The sequence below is a fragment of the Papio anubis genome, chromosome 9 (genome assembly GCF_008728515.1).
Source record: "Papio anubis isolate 15944 chromosome 9, Panubis1.0, whole genome shotgun sequence".
Taxonomy (NCBI): domain Eukaryota; kingdom Metazoa; phylum Chordata; class Mammalia; order Primates; family Cercopithecidae; genus Papio; species Papio anubis.
The window spans coordinates 18,341,641-18,367,903 of record NC_044984.1 but is presented as its reverse complement, the minus strand read 5'-3'; the positions used below and the strand labels follow the sequence as shown (position 1 = coordinate 18,367,903).

General features: G+C 40.6%; 1 protein-coding gene across 28 annotated transcripts in view; it reads right to left on the bottom strand.

The window, feature by feature from the left end:
* PLEKHA5 (pleckstrin homology domain containing A5) overlaps nucleotides 1-26,263 on the bottom strand; it is a 249,095-nt gene that overhangs the window by 10,818 nt on the left and 212,014 nt on the right. For 15 of the 28 annotated variants that reach the window (XM_009180307.3, XM_003906083.4, XM_009180310.3 and 12 more), the window contains 9 exons: nucleotides 25,439-25,540; nucleotides 19,025-19,136; nucleotides 16,297-16,343; nucleotides 15,000-15,188; nucleotides 13,677-13,797; nucleotides 7,968-8,086; nucleotides 4,008-4,217; nucleotides 2,899-3,039; nucleotides 1,390-1,514 (listed from right to left, as the gene is read on the bottom strand). In XM_009180307.3, the coding sequence (XP_009178571.2) occupies nucleotides 1,390-1,514; nucleotides 2,899-3,039; nucleotides 4,008-4,217; nucleotides 7,968-8,086; nucleotides 13,677-13,797; nucleotides 15,000-15,188; nucleotides 16,297-16,343; nucleotides 19,025-19,136; nucleotides 25,439-25,540 (1,166 nt within the window). Of the gene's footprint in view, nucleotides 1-1,389; nucleotides 1,515-2,898; nucleotides 3,040-4,007; nucleotides 4,218-7,967; nucleotides 8,087-13,676; nucleotides 13,798-14,999; nucleotides 15,189-16,296; nucleotides 16,344-19,024; nucleotides 19,137-25,438; nucleotides 25,541-26,263 lie in introns of those variants that run through there. The other 13 variants (XM_009180313.3, XM_009180314.4, XM_009180322.3 and 10 more) reach the window with 7 other exon arrangements.

The following is a 26,263-nucleotide window of genomic DNA, read 5'->3' as shown; positions in this document are numbered from 1 at the left end:
CTCAAAAAAAAAAAAAAAAGAAAGAAATATAGCTAAAAGGAAAAAGAAAATCACCATAATTTCTGGAACTCTTATGAGACAGCTTAGAATTTTGACCACTGTCAATCATTACCTGGGAAGATTGATTTCAGGACCCGCTACAGGTAGCAAAATCTGCAGATGCTCAAGTCCTTTATATCAAATGGCATAGTACAGTTGGCCCTCCATATCCATGGGTTCTGAGTCCATGGATATGGAGGGCCTACTGTATAGGCAGTGCTAAACTGCTTACTCTGCCACAGCTTATATGCCTTTTGACTTTTTTTTTTAAAGGTATTTATCTCTCCTTTAAAAATTTTTTTGAGACAGGGTCTTGCTCTGTTGCCCAGGCTAGAGTGCAGTGACGTGATTATGGCTCACTGTAGCCTTGCCCTCCCAGGTTCAAGCAATCCTCCCACCTCAGTTTCCTGAGTAGCTGCAACTACAGGCAGGCACCTGGAGTGAAGTATCATTTATTGAATACTTCCTGGGTGCTAAGCACAGTGTTAAGTGCTATACATGTATTTTCTTTTTCTTTTTTTTTTTTCCTTTTCTTTTGAGATGGAGTTTCACTCTGTCACCCAGACTGGAATGCAGTGGTGTGATCTCAGCTCACTGCAACCTCTGCCTCCTGGGTTCAAGCATTTCTCCTGCCTCAGCCTCCCAAGTAGCTGGGACCACAGGCATGCACCACTATGTCTGGCTAATTTTTGTACTTTTAGTAGAGACAGGGTTTTACCATGTTGGCCAGGCTAGTCTCAAACTCCTGACTTCGAGTGATTGGCCCCCGTTGGCCTCCCAAAGTGCTGGGATTACAGGCATAAGCCACTGCTCCCTGCCACATGTGTTTTCATATTAATCTTTACAATATACCTGTCAGATACTGCTATTATGCCTTTTTTTTTTTTTTTTTGGAGATAGCGTCTCACTCTGTTGCCCAGGCTGGAGTGTACTGGCACAATCACGGGTCACTGCAGCCTCGAACTCCTAGGCTGAAGTGATCCTCTCACCTCAGCCTCCGAGTAGCCAGGACTACAGGCACATGCCACCATGCCTGGCTAATTTTTTTTTCAGAGATGGGGTCTAATTACATTGCCCAGGCTGGTCTTGAATTCCTGGGCTCAGGTGATCCTCCTGCCTTGGCCTTTCAAAGTGCTGGAATTATAGATGTGCACCAGTGCAGCCAGCCCTATTGCCATTTTTACAAGTGAGGAATGCGTAGTTTAAGAGGTTATATAACTTGCTCAAGATTGTATAGCTCTTAGCTAGCTAAGCTGGGGCTGAAATCCAGTACTTTTGACTCTAAAGTTCACCATTTTTAAGCAGTTATACAATTTTGTGAATGATTCCTTTGCTCTTCTTAAATATTACCTGAATGTAACATCCTCAGGCATTTTTTCTTTGTTTCTTTCTTTATCCATCATTTCCACAGAATTTACTCCATTTGGCTCAGGTTCAAAAAGCATTTCATATGAAATGTTTTCAGTTTTTTTTAACTATAGAATAAAAAAGAAAAATGTTCTTTTCAAAGAATTCTTATCACATTAGATTAGCAAATCTAAAATAATTCCAAAATACAGTTTATTAAACAATCATACTCTATCAAATATTTGGTGATAATAAATTTAGGTTGAAGTATATTAACAATATTAACATTCTTTACTACTAGGATGCAAAAAGTTATTTGTCTAAAGAGATGATGCAGGCCGGGCACAGTGGCTCACACCTGTAATCCCAGCACTTTGGGAGGCCGAGATGGGCAGATCACGAGGTCAGGAGTTCGAGACCAGCCTGGTCAACATGGTGAAACCCTGTCTCTACTAAAGATACAAAAAATTAGCTGGGCGTGGTGGCACATGCCTGTAATCCTAACTACTTGGGAGGCTAAGGCAGGAGAATCGCTTGAAGCTGGGAGGCGGAGGTTGCAGTGAGCCAAGATCACGCTGCTGCACTACAGCCTGGGCGACAGGGTGAGATTTTGTCTCAAAAAAAAGAGATGATGCATAGTGCAACAGACCTAGCTGTTGGGATATAAGATTCTTTAACAGGGATTAATGACAATTTAATCTAGCCCTGACTGATTATGTTTTAAATTTTCAGTTAATGCAGTTTTTAAAAAAAATTTTTCTTTTTTCTTTCTTTTTTTTGGAGACGGAATCTCATTCTGTCCTCCAGGCTACAGGGCAGTGGCGCGATCTCGGCTCACTGCAACCTCCGACTCCCGGCTTCAAGCAATTCTCCTGCTTCAGCCTCCCAAGTAGGGATTACAGGCATGTGCCACCATGCCTGGCTAACTTTTGTATTTTTTAGTAGAGACAGGGTTTCACTATTTTGGCTAGGCTGATTTCGAACTCCGGGCCTCAAGTGATCCACTCATCTCGGCCTCCAAAGTCCTGGGATTACAGGCGTGAGCCACTGTGCCAGGCCGCATTTTTTTTTTTTTTTGAAACAGGATCTCACTCTGTGGCCCATTTCTACTCACTGCAACTTGAGCTCAGGTGATCCTCCCACCTCAGTTTCCCCAGTAGCAGTTGGGATTACAGATGCATCCCACCACACCTGGCTAATTTTTGTATTCTTAGTAGAGACAGGGTTTCACCATGTTGCCCAAGCTGGTCTCAAACTCCTGAGCTCAAGTGATCCGCCTGCCTCAGCTTCTCAAAGTGCTGGGATTATACACACGAGCCACTGTGTCTGGCCAATTAATGCATGCTTTGATGAGGCTGAATACATCAATCAAACTAAAGAAAGCTTATTTTTTCATTTAGCTCTATGGCCTCTGTGACTGAAAGAAATATACTTTATTTTCAACCTTACCACTTGATTTAATCTTCACTAATCTATTCCTTTGGAATATCTTTCTTAAAATAATCTCGCTACCTCTTTGCTGAAGTCCACATTTTGGGGTTCAGTTTCTTTTAGTTGAACAATTTCTGCTGTGGGAGTTTCACGGTCTGGCTTTACATCATTTTCTCTAATGACAATGTCCAGTTCCTTAACGTTATCATCCTTCCTTCGAGTCTGCTCAAAAGACGTATAGCATTTTTATATTCATACTGTGCATGCATGTATATTTTATAAATAGTGCCTGTTAATTCTGAAAATAGAACAAAGCTGGCTCTTCACTCATGAAGTTTTCTTATGAAAACTAACAAAGAAAATTTATATATATAGCAGTATTCCACACATTTTTCTCATCTCTTTTAAAAAAAGCATTTATTTTGTAATTTGCAGAATGTGCCACAATTCAAACTGTTGCTTTGTTTAGTCTCCTTTAGCAATGCCTGCTCTTGATTAGATGGAAAGAGGGGATGTCCATTAGGACAGGAAAGCATGTTCAGCTGATGCATTCAGTTTATGCCATTATAGACAAACTTTTAAGATACTATTGCTAGGTGACAAGTGTCTACAAACAGGGACAGACCAGACAGAAGCTACTGAACAGGTTGACTAGGCTGCTCTCTCTGAATTTATAAAGAGTGGCAAAAAAAAAAAAAAAAAAAAAAGAAACAAAATGGCATCACTTTTTAAGCCTGAAGTGAGAGGTGATGGACAGCACACTTGGAACTTTATTTAGAAGCTCTCTCCTGCTACAATTTAGGTCATGTTAAATTAGGACACAGAGCAATACATATTTTATTGAGAGGGGAATTGGGGACTATCTTGGTAACCTGCATAGCATTTTACATTTGTTGAAAACCCTTTTATTTTCTTAGTGTCTGGGCAGCTGTATTATCACCGTACAGTTGAAGACATTAAGTCCACAACTGGTCCACGGGCATCCAACATGTAGTTTAGCTCTGGTATCTTGAACTCAGGGTTATTTACATTTTACTTAGCTGTTTTAGCTTATTATTACAAGAATTAAATAATATAAAATAACTATCCATACTGCAGACCTTTTAAGACCTATCAATCATGTAACTCTGATTCCAAAATTCAGTGATATTAGATTTACACAAAAGAATAATCAAATGCAATTCATATACCTGAGTAGTCCTAAATGGATTATCCCTTAAATTTGAAGGGCTTTGTAAGGGTGACTGGTCTGAAGCACCAATAACATTTAATCCTTTTTTCTTTTCCCTCAGGCACGCTTGTTGATGTCTTCTTATTCTTTCCATTTGCTCTTCCACCGTCATCCTAGGTCGAGTACTTTCAGCCAAACAGAGCTGTTCCACCGCACTTCTTGGTCTTTCCTTCAATGTAAAAATGAACATATCAATACATAGATGAAAACTTTTGAAAAGTATGATGGAATAAAAAATTTTGTAAAGTGTATTTATTTATTTTGTTTTCAAAATCACAAGAAGAGGTTCTGAGTGTCACTTAGATATCACCAGAAAGGCACATGAAATTGCTACTTAATCCTTAACTGGTAATTGGTGAGGTATGGTCAATGACAGAAAGAAAAAGTGAGAAGATATATAAGGGAGGAGAGAGAAAAGAGGAACAAAAAGTTTTTTTTTTTGTCTTAAAAAAAAAAAAAAGTATATGGGCCAGGAGCGGTGGCTCACACCAGTAATCCCAGCACTTTGGGAGCCTGAGGTGGGTGGACTGCTTTAGCCCAGGAGTTTGAGACCAGCCTGGGCAACATGGTGAAAATCCATCTCTACCAAAAATACAAAAATTAGCCAGGCAGGTGTGGTGGTATACGCCTATAGTCCTAGCTACTTGGGAGGCTGAGGTAGAAGGATGGTTTGAGCCCAGGAGGTGGAGGTTGCAGTGAGCTGAGATCATGCTATTGCACTCCAGAATGGATGACAGAACCAGACCCCATCTCAAACAAACAAACAAACCCTCATAATTCAGTTCCAGAAAATCTGGGTAAAACAAAAAACACCACCATGCCCACCATAAAAGGGCAGGGCAGGCTGGGTGCAGTGGCTCATGCCTATAATCCCAGCACTTTGGGAGGCTGAGGCAGGTGGATCACTTGAGGTCAGGAGTTCAAGACCAGCCTGGCCAACATGGCGAAAACCCGTCTCTACAAAAGTACAAAAAAAATTAGCCAGGCATGGTGGCTCATGCCAGTAGTCCCAGCTACTCGGGAGGCTGAGGTGGGAGAATCGCTTGAACCCGGGAGGCAGAGGTTGCAGTGAACTGAGATTGTGCCAGCCTGGGCAATGAGTGAGAGTCTGTCTACACACACACACACACACACACACACACACACACAAAGAATATGGTAGCTCTGGAGTAAGCCAGTCCCATGACCCTGAAACGGAAAGCTGCATAAAACTCAAACGAGGAGAAAAGCAGGGGCACGTGTCTAAATATTACAGATTTCTTTTATTTTGATGAAAATGTAATGTTTTAAGTTATACATTTACCGTGAAAAGACAAATAGAGCAAACACCCCTAGATATTTTCTTTCTTATCAGTAATAAAACTATGAAAACACTTATTTTCTATAAATCAGTCATATTTGAAAATGCTTAATGAAGTATACATATACATACACACATACCTATATATATACACACACACACATATATACACACACATATACATACAGTTGTTCCTTGAACAACACAGGATTGAGCTGCAGAAGTCCATTTATATGAGGATTGTTTTCAATAAAGGTTACACCGAGTGTGCCTGCCTCTCCTTCTACTTCTACCTCTTTTGCCTCTGCCACTCCTGAGACAGTTAAGAACAACTCCATTGCTGGGCATGGTGGCTCACACCTGTAATCCCAGCACTTTCGGAGGCTGAGGCGGGCAGATCATCACGAGGTCAGGAGTTAGAGACCAGCCTGGCCAACATGGTGAAACCCTTTGTCCACTAAAAATATAGAAATTAGCCGGGCATGGTGGCTGGCGCCTGTAGTTCCAACTATTTGGGAGGCTGAGGCAAGAGAATCATTTGAACCCGGGAGGCAGAGGTTGCAGTAAGCTGAGATCGCGCCACTGCACTCCAGCCTGGGTAACAAGGAGACACTCCGTCTCCAAAAAAACAAAGAAAACCCCCCCAAAAAACAACTCCCTCTTCTTCCATCTAGTCAATGTGAAGATGATGAGGACGAAGATCTTTATGATGAACTATTTCCACTTAATAAATGGTAAAATATATTTTCCCTTGTGATTTTAACTTTATTTATTTATTTTTTGAGACAGGCTGTCGCTCTGTTGCCCAGGTTGGGGTGCAGTGGGGTGATCATGGCTCACCTCACCCTCCCGGGCTCAAATCTCTTGAGTAGGTGAGACCATAGGTACTGGCCACTATGCCTGGCTAATTTTTTTTGGTAAGTTTTGTAGAGATGGGGTCTCCTTATGTTGCTCAGGCTAGTCTTGAATTCCTGGGCTCAAGCAATCCTCCAGACCTGGCCTCCCAAAGTGCTGGAATTATAGGTATGAGCTACTATGACTGGCCTAAACCTGCTAGTATCTTTCTGCTTGATTTTATATTTGTGTTTTTGTTTTTTTTGAGACAGAGTTTCACACTCTCTTGCCCAGGCTGGAGTACAGTGGTGCAATCTCAACTCACTGTGACCTCTGCCTCCTGGGTTCAACTGATTCTTATGCCTCAGCCTCCTGAGTAGCTGAGACTACAGGCGCCTGCCACCACGCTTACCTAATTTTTGGATTTTTAGTAGAGACAAGGTTTTACCATGTCGGCCAGGCTGGTCTTGAACTCCTGACTTCAAATGATCTGCCTGCCTGCCTCGGCCTCTCAAAGTGCTGGGATTACAGGTGTGAGCTACAGCACCTGGCCTCTGCTTGATTTTAAAATGCACTTTTTGTAGTCCTTTTTCTGTAGACTTGTTATTTTAGCTTTAACATTTCCAATGAAATCTTCCAATCTGTAAAAAATGCCTAACTCTCTGAACAAACAATAGTATTTCAGAATCATGACCATTAATGTTAATGCTGATACATTATCTTTATTCCATGATAATTATTTCTATGGATCTTTATAATTTCGTACTAACTGAAAACATTACATTTCTTATATATAAATGCAGCCGAGTTTTTTGGCATATACTTTGTAGCTGTGCTTTAATATCTTTGAAGAATAGCTAGCCTGGGCAAGAGTGAGACCCCGTCACTACTAATAAAAAAGAAAAAAAAATGAGCCAAGTATGGTGGTACATACTTATTGTCCCAGCTAGCCCGGAGGCTGGGGTGAGAGGATCCCTTGAGTCCAGGAGTTGGAGGCTGCAGTGAGCTATGATCATGCCACTGCACTTCAGCCCAGGAAACAGAGTGAAACCCTATCCATTAAAAAAAAAAAAAAAAAAAAAAAAAAAAAGACTAGCCATATATCTTATATGTAGTACCTTTCAGTCTTGTCTTATAGCTTCAAATTATCTCATACCAAATAGGTAGAGTATTTACAAAGATAAAAAGTGGAAGTATTTTTGCAGCCCGAATTTCTAGAGAATACTTGAAGAAAAGGAGTTAAGTATTCTCAGCATTTTCCAAAGAACAAACAAGACTGGTTTAGAGTTTGAATTAAATGAATCTCAGATGAAAATGTAAAATATAGGATTTATTTTCCAGTCCCAACTCACATTTCTCAGAGTAACCAGAGGATTGGCAAACTCTAAAGCTATTAATACCATAGCTAAAAGGCCCTGCAACCTCATGATAGCTAGAAAATCCATTAACTTTTGGGTGGCCACAGGACACATCTATACCTCTCATCGAGAAAATTCTTAGAGGCATCGAGGAGTGTAGCACAGTGATTAGAGAATAGATTCCACAAATCGTGGACTACGACTATGACTCCACGTCTAGGCTGATCAAAAGAAACTTAAATTAGGTATTGACTAGGTCTGTCCTCTGACGTGCTAATATAAACGAAATTTTAAGAATAACTAAGATTACTAAGTTTTTCTTCGAGTATGCAAAAATAATTTTGATAAGACACTGAAAATGAAAACATGTAAAAAAGCAATAAATAGGTCTGAGAATCTTTCTAGACATTAATTTCCAGTTAAATACCGTTCTTAGATCCATCATCTTCTTCGTTTTCCTCAAGGTTACATATGAAGCTATTGTCGAAGATTCGGGTGTTGGTGATTTTGTTCTTGGAGGGACTACTCCAACAGGAAAGTGGGAACCTAAAAATTAAAACAGCAGTAAGTTCTACAAAACATCTTTTTACCAGCATTGCTTTCTTTTAACTTACTTAATTTCTCACACTTTTTCAAATCAGAAAGCAAATTTATTTAAAGAGTCAGGCTGGGTGTGGTGACTCACGCCTGTAATCCCAGCACTTTGGGAGGCTGAGGCAGGCGGATCACCGGAAGCCAGGAGTTCGAGACCAGCTTAGCCAACATGGTGAAATGCTGTCTCTACTATAAAAAATACAAAAATTAGCCAGGCCTGGTGTCAGGTGCCTGTAATCCCAGCAACTCAGGAGGCTGAGGCAGGAGAATTGCTCCAACCCAGGAGGTGCAGGTTGCAGTGAGCTGAGATCGTGCCCTTGCACTCCAGCCTGGGTTGACAGAGAGGACTCTGCCTCATAAATAAATAAATAAATAAATAAAAAATAAAAAGAGTCAAAGTCAGTCAATGATACCACCAGATAAATTTAGGGTTACATTTAAAAATAAAATTCTGTTCATGGCTGTAATCCTAGCATTTGGGGAGGCTGAGGTGGGAGGATCACTTGAGCTCAGGATTTTCATATCAGCCTGGGTAATATAGTAAGACTCTGCCTCCACAAAAATTGAAAAGAAAAAAAAAAATTAGGTGGGTGTGGAGGTGCACACCTATAGTCCCAGCTACTCAGGAGGCTGAGGTGAGAGGATCACTGCAGAGGTTGCAGTGAGCTGAGACTGCATCATTGCACTCCAGCCTGGGCAACAAAGCAAGTGAGAACTTGTCTCCTTAAAACAAAAAAAAGAAAAAAGAAAAAATAGTACAGATTAACTGATGATATTTTTAAGAACATTAACTATAAAATGCCCTCTTTTGGTCAGGTGCCGTGGTTCATTGCCTATAATCCTAGCGCTTTGGGAGGCTGAGATGGGAGGATCACTTCAGGCCAGGAGTTTGAGACCAGCCTGCTCACACAGACCCATCTCTGTTACACACACACACACACAAAAGCCTTCTTTGTCATCCTGATACATCTCTATCATCATCCTAACATGTTCAACCTAAATGTCCTTAATTTCTGCTTGGCTTTTAAAAATCATACAATATTGCCTCAAAGCATCCACGAACAATGTTAACAATAGCTAACTATAGGTGATCATTTTCACTTTCTCTTCTGTATTTTTCTTTTTTTTTGAGATGGAATCTTGCTCTGTTGCCCAGGCTGGAGTGCAAATGGCACAACCGTGACTCACTGCAACCTCTGCCTACGGGGCTCAAGCGATCCTCCCACTTCAGCCTCCTGAGTAGGAGGGACTACTAGCATGTACTACCACGCCTGGTTAATTTATTTTTTTGTAGAGACAGGATCTTGCCACATTGCCCAGGCTGGTCTCGAACTCCTGGGCTCAAGCAATCCTCTTGCCTCGGCTTCCCAAAGTGCTGGGATTACAAGCACGTGCCGCTGGGCCCAGCCAGTCTTTTTTATTTTTTTATTTTTTGAGATGGAGTTTCGTTCTTGTTGCCCAGGTTGCAGTGCAATGGCACGATCTCGGCTCACTGTAATTTCTGCTTCCTGCGTTCAAGCGATTCTCCTGCCTCAGCCTCCTGAGTAACTGGGATTACGGGCATGTGCCACCATGCCTGGCTAATTTTGTATTTTTAGCAGAGACAGGGTTTCACCATGTTGGTCAGGCTGGTCTGGAACTCCTGACCTCAGGTGATCTGCCTGTCTTGGCCTCCCAAAAGTGTTGGGATTACAGGTGGAAGCCACCGTGCCCAGCCTTGGCCAATCTTTTTAAGTGAAGCATTCAGTCCAATTATATTTGTTGTAATTGCCAATGTATTTAGATTTATTTGTAACAATGTATTTTTTTGCTTTGCATCTTCTCCAGTTTCTTTTCTTTTTTGGATTATCTTTCTCTCCTTCGAGAGTCTTGCTGTGTTGTTCAGGCTGAAGTGTAAGTGGTACGATCACAGCTCTCTGCAGCCTCGACAATTTCTTTTATCCTATACCCTAGCATGCATACTTAAACTTAAGAAAGTCTAAAGTTAATCAAGATCATTACCATGATTCAGAACAAAAGAAAGATGTTAAAGCATATTAATATTAATAAACTTCCTCCTCATTTATATGCTATTGTTGTCAAATAGTTGTATGCTTTAAAAAAAGCCAGATACATTTTTACTTTATAAAACAGAGATGAGGTCTGGTTATGTTTACCAGGCTGGTCTTGAACTCCTGGGATCAAGCAATCCATCTGCTTTGGCCTCCCAAAGTGCTGAGATTACGGGTATGAGCCATTGCTCCCAGCCCATTTAAAGTCCTTGTTGTGGCCAGGTGTGGTGGCTCGTGCCTATAATCCCAACACTCTGGGAGGCTGAGGAAGGCAGATTGCTTGAGCCTAGGAGTTTGAGACAAGCCTGGGCAACATGGTGAAACCCTGTCTCTACAATAAATACAAAAATTAGCCAGGTGTGGTGGCACACGTGTGTAGTCTCAGCTACTTGGCAGCCTGAGGATGAAGGAGGCTACAGTGAGCCATGATCGCACCACTGTACTCCAGCCTGGGCTGACAGTGAGATCCTGTCTCAAAAAAAAAGACTTTGAATAAGGAGACAGGATTAGGATGACAAAGAAAAGGTGTATAAATATTAAATTTTCAAGATGCCAGTATTTTTAAATTAAAAAATGGCATTAGATAACCTAGAAAAATATTCCAACTATGAAAAAAGCTACGTGAACATTACTACCACTTCGGTGTTCTCTTTTTTTTTTTTTTGAGACGGAGTCATTGTCCAGGCCGGAGTGCAGTGGCATGATCTTGACTCACTGCAACCTCCGCCTCCTGGTTCAAGCGGTTCTCCTGCCCCAGCCTCCTGAGTAGCTGGGATTACAAGTGCCTGCCACCACACCTGGCTAATTTTTGTATTTTTAGTAAAGATGGGGTTTCGCCATGTTGGCCATGCTGGTCTTGAACTCCTGACCTTGTGATCCGCCCGCCTCGGCCTCCCAAAATGCTGGGATTATGGGCGTGAGCCACTGTGCCTGGCTTCACTTAGGTGTTTTTCTTTCTTTCTTTTTTTTTTTGAGATGGAGTCTCGCTCTGTCACCCAGGCCAGATCTCAGCTCACTGCAAGCTCCACCTCCCGGGTTTATGCCATTCTCCTGCCTCAGCCTCTGGAGTAGCTGGGACTACAGGCGCCCGCCACCTTGCCCGGCTAGATTTTGTATTTTTTAGTGGAGACGGGGTTTCACCGTGTTAGCCAGGATGGTCTCGATCTCCTGACCTTGTGATCCTCCCATCTCGGCCTCCCAAAGTGCTGGGATTACAGGCTTGAGCCACCGTGCCCAGCCTCACTTAGGTGTTTTTCAAACTTTACTTAGTAAAGTTTGTAGCAGACTACAAAAATCAGTCCAGTGGGTTATGATAAGCATTTATTTTTCTAAAAAGTTTTACATTTTGTCACACTTGCATTATCTCTGCATAAATACATACACACTCTTTTTGGTGAATCCTTTAAAAGTGGCACATGCTTTTGTCCTAAGTGTTTCAGAATTCACATACTACATTCTACTACATAACCACAACATCACGATCACACTACTAGCTAATATCTAGAACATGTTTAAATTTCCATAATTGTCCTACTTTAGATATTCTTCTTTTAAACCATGGTCCAATCAAGTTTCAAACACTGCGATGTATCTATCCATTATTTTTGTGTGTGTGTGATGGAGTCTCACTCTGTCACCCAGGATGGAGTGCAATGGCACGATCTTGGCTCACTGCAACCTCTGCCTCCCGGGTTCAAGTGATTCTCCTGCCTCAGCCTCCTGAGTAGCTGGGACTACAGGTGTGTGTTACCCATGTGCGGCTAATTTTTTTGTATTTTTAGTAGAGACAGGGTTTCTTTTTTTTCCTTTTTTTTTTTTTTTTTGAGATGAAGTCTTACTCTGTCGCCCAGGCTGGAGTGCAGTAGCATGATCTCTGCTCACTGCAACCTCCGCCTCTCTGGTTCAAGCGATTCTCCTGCCTCAGCCTCCTGAGTAGCTGGGATTACAGGTGCAAGTAACTATGCCCAGCTAATTTTCTATTTTTAGTAGAGACGGGGTTTCATCATGTTGGTCAGGCTGGTCTTGAACTCCTGACCTCATGATCCGCCCACCTTGGCCTCCCAAAGTGCTGGGATTATAGGCACAAGCCACCATGCCCAGCCAAACTTTTGTACTTTTAGTAGAGATGGGGTTTCACCATGTTGGCCAGACTGGCAGAGTTTCCATTTCCTGGGAGAGTTTTTTGTTTTTTTTTTTTTCTGTTTCTGGTTGTTGTTGCTGTTGTTGTTGACCTCCTGACCTCAGGTGACCTGCCTGCCTCGGCCTCCCAAAGTGCTGGGACTGCAGGCGTGAGCCACCACACCCAGCCTATCTATCTTTTTAATCTAGGACAGTTCTCTCTCTACTCTTTTCTTTATGCAATTGCCTTCTAGAAAAATGACCAGCATTAAGAAAAAAATCAGAGTATACTTTACAGAAATATTATTTGAGAATTTACTTTGTAGAAATTGTGTAAAAATTTGTTTCAGCCATCAATGCCTTACGCATAATTTTAAACACACACACAGAAAAGACCCTGTCCAGGTGTGGTGGCACATGCTTGTAATCCTGAGGGGGAAGGACTGCTTGATCCTTTGAGTTCAAGACCAGCTTGGGCAACACAGCAACACCTTGTCTCTACAAATACTTAAAAAATTAGTTGGGTATGGTGGTGTGGGCCTGTGGTCCCAGCTACTTGGAAGGCTGAAGTGGGAGGATCACGGAGTCTGGGAGGTCAAGGTTACAGTGAGCCATGTTTGCTCCAGTACCGCAGCTCAGGTGACAGAGCGAGGAGACCCAATCACAAACAACAACAACAATAACAAGAACCACCACCACCACAACAACCAGAAACAGAAAACAACATCAACATCACCAGAAACAGAAACAGAAAACAACAACAACAAGAACCAGCACCACCACCACAACCAGAAACAGAAAACATCGACATCACCAGAAACAGAAAACAACAACAACAAAACTCTCCCAAGAAATGGAAAACTTTAAAGTTTGACATAAAGTCATTTCTCAGTAAAACCTAATCTGATGTGATGTCTTTTATTTTTATTTATTTGAGATGAAGTCTCGCTCTGTTGTCCAGGCTGGAGTGCAGTGGTGTGATCTCGGCTCACTGTAGCCTCCACCTCCTGGGTTCCAGCGATTCTCCTGCCTCAGCCTCCTGGGTAGCTGGGATTACAGGCACCTGCCACCACGCCCAGCTAATGCTTTTATTTTTAGCATTTATTTATGCCACTTGGAATGAATATTGTAGAAATAGTGTTTAAAAAAAGGGTGCTGCCTCATACCTAGCTGAGATGACATATATCATTTATGGGCCATTTTATCTTTCAATATCTGAAAATTTCTTAATTTAGAAACTCATCAGAGTCCAAAGGTTTCAGATAAAGGGTTGGACTCATGAGTCAACATGTAAATGGAATTTACTGCTATTTTAGCAGCAAATTGTCTTCAAAAACAAAAAACAAGAGGTAAAACATATTACAAATGCTGACCTTTAACAACTGAAGTTTCTATCTCTGAAACAGGTTCTGATTTTTCTTCTCCATTAGATTCATCAACTTCTGCCACTGTTGTTAACTCTGGTTCACTCTTGTAGAGTCTATAATCTGGACCCTTGAAAGGAAGACATGTAATTACTCCAAAAAACTGCTAACAGTTCTTTTAAAATGTTTACTGCTAAAGACACAAATCAAACTCTAAAAATTAGTAGCCCTAGTGAGCCATCTGGGATATAACACAAATAATACCTACGTCACAACTACATGGAAAGAAGAAATTTGAGAAATTTTAAAGTGGCAAACCTTTGTTTTAATATTAAGAATATTTCTGGCTGGGCGCAGTGGCTCACACCTGTAATCCCAGCACTTTGGGAGGCCAAGGTGGGGGTATCACCTGAGGCCAGGAGTTTGAGACCAGCCCAGTCAACATGGTGAAACCCTGTCTCTACCAAAAATACAAAATTAGCTAGTCATGGTGGTGTGTGCCTATAATCCCAGCCATTCCAAAGGCTGAGGCAGGAGAATCACTTGAACCCGGGAGGTGGAGCTTGCAGTGAGCCAAGATTGCTCCACTGCACTCCAGCCTGGGCAAGAGTAAGACCCTGTCTCAAAAAAAAAAAAAAAAAAAAAAAAAAAAAGAGTATTTAGTCACATTTTTACCATGGAATAATTGAGGGCTAAAAATAACTATATTAATTCAATAAATTTTCATTCACAAGGTGGTATAAGTAAGGCTCATCCCAGCACTAAAATTCCTGTCACAGACATGTTGTTGTTCTCAAATTAGCTCAATTCTTATTTCCTTATTCTCTTTGCTTATTATATCCTACATTATTTGCTTAACCCTAAACGTATTTCCTATTTTCAGGGGTCACATCTCTCCTTAGCAACATCCACATCTTTGAGTAGTTTTCCTAGACCAAAACGCCCACATCCCAGCTCCTTTACCATTCCTAGTAACGGTCTTTTCCTTATCCCTTCTTTCTGATCTGAAGGTATAATTTTGCCTCCAATACCCTGAAATGGTATATCTAAAATATGGCTGCTTCATCATGGCCAAAGATACCACTTTATGAAAATATGAAAAATGCTATGAAATTATAAAATATTAAAATTATAAAAATATTAAAAACGAGAATAGCAAAACCAAAACAGGAAAGACACAAATGATGAAGTTATATATAAATAAAAAACTGCGGGCTAAAAATGAGGTTATAAAGGTTATAATAAAAAAAAGTTTGAATGTAAAATACATTAATTTTCAAAAATGAGAGGACAGGTATGATTGATTATTCTGTGGCTATTCCAGCCACTTACACAGTGAGATCCATTTCTTGGATATCCTTGAACTTGATACATCTTCTTTTCTTCAGGCAGATGAACTGGGCCCCTGCTATAACAGAGCAAGGAGCTGCTATCACTGGGCAGAGGGGGGATTATGGGAGGCTGCTCTGTAAAGTCATAGGACCGAGGAAGTGGAGGACGAGGTGGGACTACTTCCTCTTCCTAAAGATTGTAGAACAGTCACCTTATTTAGATAAGCAGATTGAATTAAGCATATCTAAATTCTTTGCAATGGTATATTAACTTAAATTTACTTTAAGATACTAAAAGGGACACTGCCAAGCCAAAAGTCTAATAATGAAAAGTAAAATCAAAAATTTTTATCATAGCCAATAATTGGAATTTAACATATAATTACATCTGATTCTTTCCCGTAACATATAGGTTAGCTTCACACTGAAGCTCAACATTGAAAGAGATTACTATTTAAAACTAATTACTGGGTTTCATTTTAAAACTAGAAGGAAAGAACTGATTTTAAAATCCTATTCTTATATATTCACAATTTATCTATTTATTTATTTGGTAGAGATGGGGTCTCGCTATATTGCAGTGATTTGATCATACATAGCTCATTGCACCCTTGAACTCCTGGGCTCAAGGGACCCTCCTGGCTCAGCCTCCCAAGTAGCTGGGACCAACAGGAACACCATGTCTGGCTAATTTTTTAATGTTTTATAGAGATGGGGGTCTTGCTCTGTTTACCAGGCTGGTCTCAAACTCCTGGACTCAATACATCCTCCTGCCTTGGCCTCCAAAGGTGCTGGGATTACAGGCATGAGCCACTGTATCTGGCCCCCCAATTTTTAAGAGAAGAAAAGAAAAGTTATCTCTTTGACTGGCTTTTATACAAAATTCAAAATAATAGATTCTTTTGGTTAGGTTGACAGTATCTCTTTGTAGTTGTAATTTCTTTATGCTATGCATGACACACAGCCAACTTATCTATCAATCATCCTATAAATTTTACATAGTATAAGAAACAATGATAAGTATTCAAACATTACTTAGATTAGAAAAAGTATGACAATGTTAAAATTCTAACATAGATAAAAAGCAGAGATTCCATTTTTTTGCATTAAAAAGGGAAGAAAAATAATGTATTAGAAGCACCAAATTACTGATCCAATAAAATTTCAAGATTAAAACAATATCTGTTCAATATATTAAAAAAATATTTTTGTTATTAAGATTAGAGAAGACAATTACTTCTAGTTCATGTCTTAAGCATTAAAAGTAATTTATAATTAGAAAAACAATCCAAACTTACCTCACTTTTGTACTTAACTGTTGAGAAAGGCTTTGATCCTACCATACCTAGAAATATTAGAAAACGTAACTATATTAAACATATCTTTCGAACACTATAGAAAAAAGAACAATTTCTTTTGTTGTTTTGAAATGAAGTCTTGTCCTGTTGACCAAGTTGGAGTGTAGTGGTGTGATCTCGGCTCACTGCAACCTCCGCCTCCTAGGTTCAAGCAATTCTTGTCCCTTAGCCTCTTGCAGCTGGGACTACAGGTGTGCGCCACCACGCCCAACTGATTTTTTTATTTTTAGTAGACATGGGGTTTCACCATGTTGGTCAGGCTGGTCTTAAACTCCTGACCTTAAGTGATTCACCTGCCTCGGCCTCTGAAAGTGCTGGGATTACAGGCATGAGCCACCACGTCCAGCCAAAAAAAGAACAACTTCATTTCATGTATTTTATTTTTTAAAAATTTATTTTTATTCTTATTTATTTATTTATTTATTTGAGACAGAGTCTTGTGCTCTGTTGCCCAGGCTAGAGTGCAATGGCAAGATCTCGACTCACTGCAACCTCTGCCTGCCAGGTTCAAGCGATTCTTCTGTCTCAGCCTCCCGAGTAGCTGGGACTATAGGTGCACGCCACCATGCCTGGCTAATTTTTGTATTTTTAGTAGAGATGGGGTTTCACCACATTGACCAGGCTGGTCTTGAACTCTTGACCTCATGATCCGCCCGTCTCTGCCTCCCAAAGTACTGGGATTAGAGGCGTGAGCCACCACGCCAGGCCTTTTTTGTTTGTTTTAAATTGTTTTTCACTCTGTTGCCCAGGTTGGAGTGCAGTGGCATGGCCTCAGCTTACTGCAACCTCCACTTCCCAGGTTCAAGTGATTCTCCTGCCTCAGCCTTCGAAGTAGCTGGGACTACAGGTGTGTACCACCACATCTGGCCAATTTTTTTTTTTTTTTTTAGTAGAGTCAGTGTTTTGTCATGTTGGCCAGGCTGGTCTTGAACTTCTGACCTCAAGTGATCCACCTGCCTCAGCCTCCCAAAGTGCTGGGATTACAGGCATGAGCCATCGCGCCTGGCCCATTTCACATATTTTAAATGAAGTTTTCAGTTTCTAATCATTCACTTATTATTTTCAGAATTGGAAACCAATTACATTAAGAAAGCAACAAATATTTAAACAAGAGTATGGGCAAGTGGGTTTTCTCAGACATTACTGGTATTAACATAATTTAATACTTCAGGAGGGCAATTTGGCTGCAGCTATCAAAATGGAAAATGTGTGCTTATTTCTCACCTTTTGAAAACTATTAAGCACTAACATAGGTGTTTAGTTGTATATATTAATAATGTTCATTACGGCATGGCTTATGACAGCAAAAATAAAAAACTCTGGAAACAACATACATTATCCATCAATATGGAAATGGATAAATAAATTACAGTTCCCTTATACAATGGATTCTTATATTATACTGTATCGTTACGGAGAAAAAAGCAAATTATTGAAAAATAGATATAGGAAGATCCCAGTTCTTGTGGGGATAAAACTTCTAAAGTGTAAACATTGTGGGTATTAATAATTATATTCACAAGACAGTAATTAGTTTTGTTTAGGTGTGGTTGACAGAGCTTTCGCTTTTTACTTTATAAACCTGTGCTCTGATAAGAGTGCCTGTTCAGAAAAATGCATTAAAATAACAAAAGAAACTCAATTATATGTATCATTCCATTTAGACATTCAGTCATGTGCCATATACCAATGTTTTGGTCAGCAACAGACTACATATACGACAGTGGTCCCATATGATTATAATGCAACTGAGAAATAACTTTTTTTTTTTTGAGACAGTCTCCCTCTGTTGCCCATGCTGGAATACAGTGGCATGATCTTGGCTCACTGCAACCTCCACCTCCCGGGTTCAAGTGATTCTCCTATCTAAGCTTTTTTTTTTTTTTTTGAGACGGAGTCTTGCTGTGTCCCCCAGGCGCGATCTCGGCTCACTGCAAGCTTTGCCTCCCGGGTTCACGCCATTCTCCTGCCTCAGCCTCCTGAGTAGCTGGGACTACAGGCGCCCACTACCGCGCCCAGCTAATTTTTTGTATTTTTAGTAGAGACGGGGTTTCACCGTGGTCTCGATCTCCTAACCTTGTGATCCGCCCGCCTCGGCTTCCCAAAGTGCTGGGATTACAGGCGTGAGCCACCGTGCCCGGCCTATATCTAAGCTTTCTGAGTATTTGGGACTACAGGCATGCGCCACCATGCTTGGCTAATTTTTTTTTATTTTTAGTAGAGACAGGGTCTCACCACGTTGGCCAAGCTGGTCTTGAACTCCTGACCTCAGGTGATCTGCCCACCTCAGCCTCCCAAAATGATGGGATTACAGGCATCAGCCACTGCACCCAGCCAGAGGTGAGAAATATCTATTGCCTAGTTGTTGCCCTCATGTCACAGTATAACACATTACCTTTTCTGTTTGGATATACAAATAACATTGTGTTACAACTGTCTACAGTATTCAGTACAGTCACATGCTGTGCAGGTTTGCAACCTGGGAGCAATAAGCTATACCACATAGCCTAGGTGCGTAGTAGGCCATACAACTAGGTTTGTTTCAGTACACTCTGATTGCACAACACAATCACCTAACAATGCATTTCTCAGAACATAATCTGTCACCAAGTGACACATGACTGTAACACTGTGGTCAGTCACAAAATAAAATGCAAAGCTAATTTACCTATTTCTGTAGTACCTCTTTGCTGCTTGTGTTTACTCAGCCCTTCCATGACATCTTGAATTCGCCAAAGTTCTTTCTGAATCTGTGCACGCTGAATTCCTGCTGACTCCGTCTATCAGTAAAAATGGATAGACCACATATAAGAAAGAAAATCATTTACTGAAGTTAAATGATTATATATTAATTATATAAATTCTATTTTAAAAATGCAAATTGCAGTGAATTAAGTGTTATGAATATTTAATATGACTGACGTGACTCTCCCAATTTTGCAATTCCAGTGGCAAATATAAAAGACTGAGCAGAGAAAGAAAAATATTTAATTTTCATACTTAAATATACTATTTTAAATCTTTCCAATAAGCTTTGTCTTGCATTATTTATGATCCCAGGAAGGCATATTGATTAAAAGGGACCAAAAATGGAAAATACAGAGAGAATGGAAACAGAGCAGAAACAAACCCCAAAAGAAAAAATAATTTCTGAGAGGAGGAGACATGGCGGGGTATTGGGGAACAGGTGAGAAATGGAAGGTATACTAACTTCCTAGGTTCTACAACATAAAAACAACAACAAAGGGACAACGAACAAAATATATCAAGATGAGTTTTGACTGAGAGAGTTTAAATGTATTTTTTTTTTTTTTTGAGACGGAGTCTTGCTCTGTCGCCCAGGCTGGAGTGCAGTGGCAAGCTCTCAGTTCACTGCAGCCTCTGCCTCCTGGGCGCAAGTGATTCTGCTGCCTCAGCCTCCTGAGTAGCTGTGATTAGAGGCGAATGCCATAATTTTTGTATTTTGTACAATGGCACAATCTCAGCTCACTGCAACCTCCACCTCCCAGGTTCAAGTGATTGCCCTGCCTCAGACTCCCGAGTAGCTGGGATTAGACATGCGCCACCACACCCGGCTAATTTTCTATTTTTAGTAGAGACGGGGTTTCACCATGCTGACCAGGCTGGTCTCGAACTCCTGACCTCAGGTGATCCGCTCACCTCGGCCTCCCAAAGTGCTGAGATTACAGGCGTGAACCACCACGCCCAGCCAATTTTCTTACTTTTAATATTCCATATCATGCCCTCAGGTTAAATACAGTAACTAACTGAAACCAAAATAAGATTACATTGGTTTTCTCTGAGATTCTATTAGAATTCTATGACTCTTATTCATAAATTGGGTAATAATAACACCATTCTGTAATAATAAACACCATTCTAGGAATGTAACTTTATTTTTAAAAATAGGCAATGAGATACAAAAACTGTCACATTGCCCAGAACAGTATTTTTTCACTGAGTATCAGTTATTAATGACTATAGATAATAGAATACAATCAGTATTGCATCAATATGCTAAAAAAGTCCTCTAAGGGGTAGAAATATGTTTTCAGCCAGGCACAGTGGCTCACATCTATAATCCCAGCACTTTGGGAGGTTGAGGTGGGCGGATTGCTTGAGCTCAGGAGTTCAAGACCTCCCTGGGCAATACAGAAAAACCTCATCTCTACCAAAAATACAAAAAGTTAGCTGGACGGGGTGGTGTACGTCTGTGGTCCCAGCTACTTGGGAGGCTGAGGTGAGAGAATCACTTGGGCCTGGGGGAAGAGGTTGCAATGAGCTGAGATTGTGCCACTGTCCTCCAGCCTAGGTGACAGAGTGAGACTCCGTCACGGAGGGGAAAAAAAAGAAATATGTACCCGGTGAAACCCCATCTCTACTAAAAAATACAAAAAACTAGCCGGGCGAGGTGGCGGGCGCCTGTAGTCCCAGCTACTCGGGAGGCTGAGGCAGGAGAATGGCGTGAACCCGGGAGGCGGAGCTTACAGTGAGCCGAGATCCGGCCACTGCACCCAGCCTGGGCGACAGAGCGAGACTCCGTCTCAAAAACAAAAAAAAAGAAATATGTTTTCAAAGTCTTCCAAGCACTTGGGGGTTGATCAAAAGATTAAAAAAATTAAAAGAAAATGAAAAAGAAAAAACTCAAGCAAAAAATTCTATAAGCCTAAAGACTATGAATTAATGCTGCTTCAAAAAGGCACTACATAACCTAAGTTATCTAGTTTTCCAAGCTACAGCCTGGAAGCATCAAAAAATAAAAAAAAAGAAAGTACCCATACAAGAGCCAAACACAATGACAGCCCAGAGATGTAAATACTGACACAGAGGATGGGAAGATCACTATAAATAAATCCTTGTGCATCTATATACAACATGTATTACTTTTATAAAATTTAAAAGATATATGCTCATTGCAACCTCTGCCTCCTGGGTTCAAGCAATCCTGCCTCAGCCTCCCAAGTAGCTGGAATTACAGGTGTGTGACACTATGCCCAGCTATTTTTCTTTGTATTTTAGTAGAGATGAGGGTTCGTCATGTTGGCCAGGCTGGTCTCGAACTCCTGACCTCAAGTGATCTGTCTGACTTGGACTCCCAAAGTGCTGGGATTTCAGGCATACACCACTGTGCCTGGCCAACTTTGAACTATTTTTCAAACACTTATTAGTAATTTGAGTTCTCCTATGATTAGTTACTCATATTCTTTGTATCTTTTTCTAATGGACTATTTCTCCAAATCAAAAAAAAAAAAAAAAAAAACTTCCTTGCAAATCTAGATAGTTATCCCTTGTTGAATTTCTGAGGTCAAACATACATCCTCCCAGTAGGTCATCTTTTTACTTTGTCTATGTTGCCTTCATTGAGGGTAAATCTTTAAATTTGATAAAGCCGAATGTTGTTCAACAATTCCCTCTCTTTCTCTCTCTGTTTTGTGGATATTCATGGTCTGCTGTTATTCCTCTCTATTCTGTTCCATTGGTCTATTTTTTTCCTGTACCATGTTTAACACTATAGTTTTGGATTATGTTTCCTTGTTTATTTATTTAACAAACACTTATATAGTGTGCTTTATATGCCTGGTTTTATTCTACATGCTGCAAAAATACAAACATATTTATCCTCATAATAACCTAGTAGGAGTAGGTATTAGTTTATTTTATAGTTGCGGAAACTGAGACCTAGAGTTGTTATGTAACTGGTCTAAGGCTGTATATGCAATGTAACCATTCATAGAGTATGACTTTTAGTTCTTTTATTTTTTTTAAAATTTCTTAACTACTTGTGGTCTTTATTATACCTTAAAAATATTAGAACCATTTAAGAAATTTCTTTAGAAAATTCTACTGGAAATTTGGTTGGAATAAAACTGCATTTATGGGAAGAATTTTCATTGTGATGATGTTAAATCAGACCATCCATGAATATGGTATACCAATTACACTTCTCCATTAATTCAGGTCTTCTCTTATATCCTATAATAAGGTTATTAAATTTTCATAATAAATATATTTTTTGGTAGGTTAAATCTGGGATTGGCAAATTTCTGTGGCCTGCAGCCTCTTTTGGTATGGCCTGTGAGTTAAGAACAAATTTTACATTTTTAAGAAGTTATAGCTGGGCACGGTGGCTCATGTCTGTAATCCCAGCACTTTGGGAGGCTGAGGCGGGCAGATCACCTGAGGTCAGGCGTTCAAGACCAGCCTGGCTAACATGGTGAAACCTTGTCTCTACTAAAAATACAAAAATTAGCCAGGTGTGGTGGCACATGCCTGTAATCCTAGCTGCTAGGAAGGCTGAGGCAGGAGAATCACTTGAACCCGAGAGGTGGAGGTTGCAGTGAGCAGAGATCACGCCACTGCACACCAGCCTGGGCGACAAGAGTGAAACTCCATCTCAAAAAAAAAAAAAAAAAAAAAAGTTGTAAAAAAACAAAAAACATTAAATATGTGACAGTGACACATTTGACCTTTACAGAAAGTTTGCTGACCTCTAGTTACATCTTAGGTATTTATAGCCATTTTTCTAGTGTATTTAGTATCTCATTTTTGTAGCTGATTTCTTTTTTTTTTTTTGAGATGGACTTTCGCCCATCGCTCAGGCTGCAGCGCACTGGCATGATCTCGGATCACTGCAACCTCTGCCTCCCAGGTTCAGGTGATTCTCCTGCCACAGCCTCCCGAGTAGCTGGGACTACAGGCGCCTGCAGCTGGTTATCGTAGCCGATTACTGACAGTGTCACTTCAGTGTCCGATACAGAAGTCCCAGCCACACGTGGCCATTTAAATTTAGATAAACTGGGCTTGGTGACTCATGTCTGTAATCCCAGCACTTTGTGTTTTTTTTTTTTTGAGACAGAGTCTCCCGTTGTAGCCCAGGCTGGCATACAGTTGTGTGATCTCCACTCCACTGCAACCTCTGCCTCCCAGGTTCAAGAGATTCTCCTGCCTCAGCCTTAAGTAGCCAGGATGACAGGTGCCCAGCTAATTTTTGTATTTTTAGTAAAGGTGGGGTTTCACCGCGTTGGCCAGGCTGAACTTCTGGCCTCAACTGATCCTCCCACCACGGCCTCCCAAAGTGCTGGGATTATAGGCATGAGTCATTGTGCCCAGCTGATGATCCCAGCACTTTGGAAAGCTGAGGTGGGAGGATCACTTGGACCCAGGAGCTCAAGGTTTCACCTAGGATCATGCTACTGCACTCCAGCCTGGGTGACAGAACAAAACCCTGACTCAATAAATAAGTAAATAAATTTAGATAGTTAACATAAAAACAACTGAAAGTTCAGTTTTAGTTGTATAGTAACAATAGTCACATTTCATATGCCCAACAACTACTTGTGACCAGTACTATGCTGGACAGCCCAGATAGAGGGCAGCTGAATTTCTGATTCAACCTTATTAATTTTTTTTTTTGAGATGGAGCTTCACCCTTGTTGCCCAGGCTGGAGTACAATGGTGCGATCTCAGCTCCCTGCAACCTCCACCTCCCGGGTTCAAGCAATTCTCCTGCCTCAGCCTCCCGAGTAGCTGGGATTACAGGTGCTTGCCACCAAACTCAGCTCATTTTGTATTTTTAGTAGAGATGAGGTTTCACAATCTTGGCCAGGCTAGTTTTGAGCTCCTGACCTTGTCATCCTGGCTAATTTTATAATTTTTTAGTAGAGATGGGGTTTCGCCATGTTGGTCAGGCTGGTTGGTCTCAAACTTAACTAATCTTTTATTCATTGTCTGTTAAGTCCACGCATTTCCAACTAAAAGGATCAAATTTACATTGGTCATAAGCATAAAATAAGTTTTATTATTTTCTTAAACATATATTATCTGCATTCCTCAGAGAAACATTTTAAGATAAGTATTATTTCTTTTTCTTTCATTTTTTTTTTTTTTTTTTTGAGATAGAGTCTCGCTATGCTGCCCAGGCTGGAGTGCAGTCATGGGATCTCAGCTCACTGTGACCTCCACCTCCTGGGTTCAAGTGATTCTCCTGCCTCAGCCTCCCAAGTAGCTGGGATTACAGATGCCTGCCACTACATCTAATTTTTGTATTTATAGTAGAGACAAGGTTTCGCCATGTTGGCCAGGCTGGTCTCGAACTCCTGACCTCAGGTGATCCACCCACCTCAGCCTCCAAAAGTGCTGGGACTATAGGTGTGAGCCACCATGCCTGGCCAAGTACTATTATTTCTATTTTATAGATAAGAAAACTAACCCTTGGAACTAGGTGTCAGATCTATTTGCTTATTAACTAGATTCTTTATAGCAAATGGTGCTGTATCTTCCCCTATTCCAATAATATGTCAGTGAAGTCAACAGGCCAAATGTAATTTCACAAAATGAGAGACATTTAATATAAAAAGGATTAGAATAATTTTATTAAAAAGATGAAATATTGGCTGGGCGCAGTGGCTCAAGCCTGTAATCCCAGCACTTTGGGAGGCCGAGGCAGGTGGATCACCTGAGGTCAGGAGTTTGAGACCAGCCTGACCAACACAGAGAAACCCCGTCTCTACTAAAAAAACAAGAAATAGAAAATTAGCTGGGCTTGGTGGTACATGCCTGTGATCCCAGCTACTTGGGAGGCTGAGGCAGGAGAATCGCCTGAACCCAGGAGGCAGAGGTTGCAGTGAGCCGAGATTGCGCCACTGCTCTCCAGCCTGGGCGACAAGAGCAAAACTCCATCTCAAAAAAAAAAAAAAAAAAAATACACACACACACACACACACATAAAAATATTCATTATTTGATAAATCCATATAATTCAACATCTCAATACCAAGTGACACAGATGGACTTGTGAAAGGATCTGAAACCATGTTTTTAGGAACTGCAGAGCTGAGACTGCTAGGAGCACAGAGCACTCCAGGGCTCACCATGTGCCCAACAGAACAAAGAACTCTTAAACAAGTGGGGATGGTCTACTTTGTGAGATAGTAAGATTCCTGTCATTAAAAGTATTCAAATCCAGGTCTCAGGTAGCCAATAATGTAAAAACTGTTAAGGGTATGCAGAAATCTAACAAGGTGGATTGTATAGTACCAGTAAAAACAGTTAAAACAATATAAAGAATATTATATTTCTGTACCTGAACTTCACCAAGGTGATCTAGCTGCTCTTGCATCTGGTTCCTGGTAACAGTTACATCGTATTCTAACTTATCATATTCTCTCCACGCTCGTTCCAATTCCTAAAACCAAAAAGCGTTAATTACTTTAATGGGGAAAATGTGCTTTTACGGTGTTATCACTCCAATTGTAACTTTCTAGATTTTAGAAAGTCGCATAGTTTTTTACTTAGCAAAACAGGAATTTTTATAACCATTTTTGTCCCTTTTTAAAACTCAATTCAACAAAAATTTACTAGGCAACCTAAGTATTACTGTGCTGCTGTTTATTTCCTAAAATGCAGAAGTGGCATAAATAAAACATTTTCTTATCTGTCTTCATTAAAAGTTCTCCATCAATGAAAATACTTTGTATTTTAGCACATTGGAATTTCAATAACATCAGAGGCTTGACATGACTTTACTTACAATAAGCTTATAGTAATACAGTAAAACAAATGAATTTAGCTAGCTATTTAAACAATTCAGTGAATCCCATCTGTGAAGACTCAATATAGACACTATTATCCATCTGTACTTTTCTCCTTTGGAAAAAAATCACCCCCAAACCATAATATCACAGAAGACTTTGATGTTTGGTCTTTAACAGCTTGTCATTTGTTGAAGATAGAATAATTCTAGAGGTGCTTAAAAATACATCATCTGCCAGGCGCAGTGGCTCACGTCTGTAACCTCAGCACTTTGGGAGGCTGACGGAGGCAGATCACTTGAGTTCAGTAGTTCGAGACCAACCTGGCCAACATGGTGAAACCCTGTCTCTACTGAAAACACAAAATTAGCTGGACC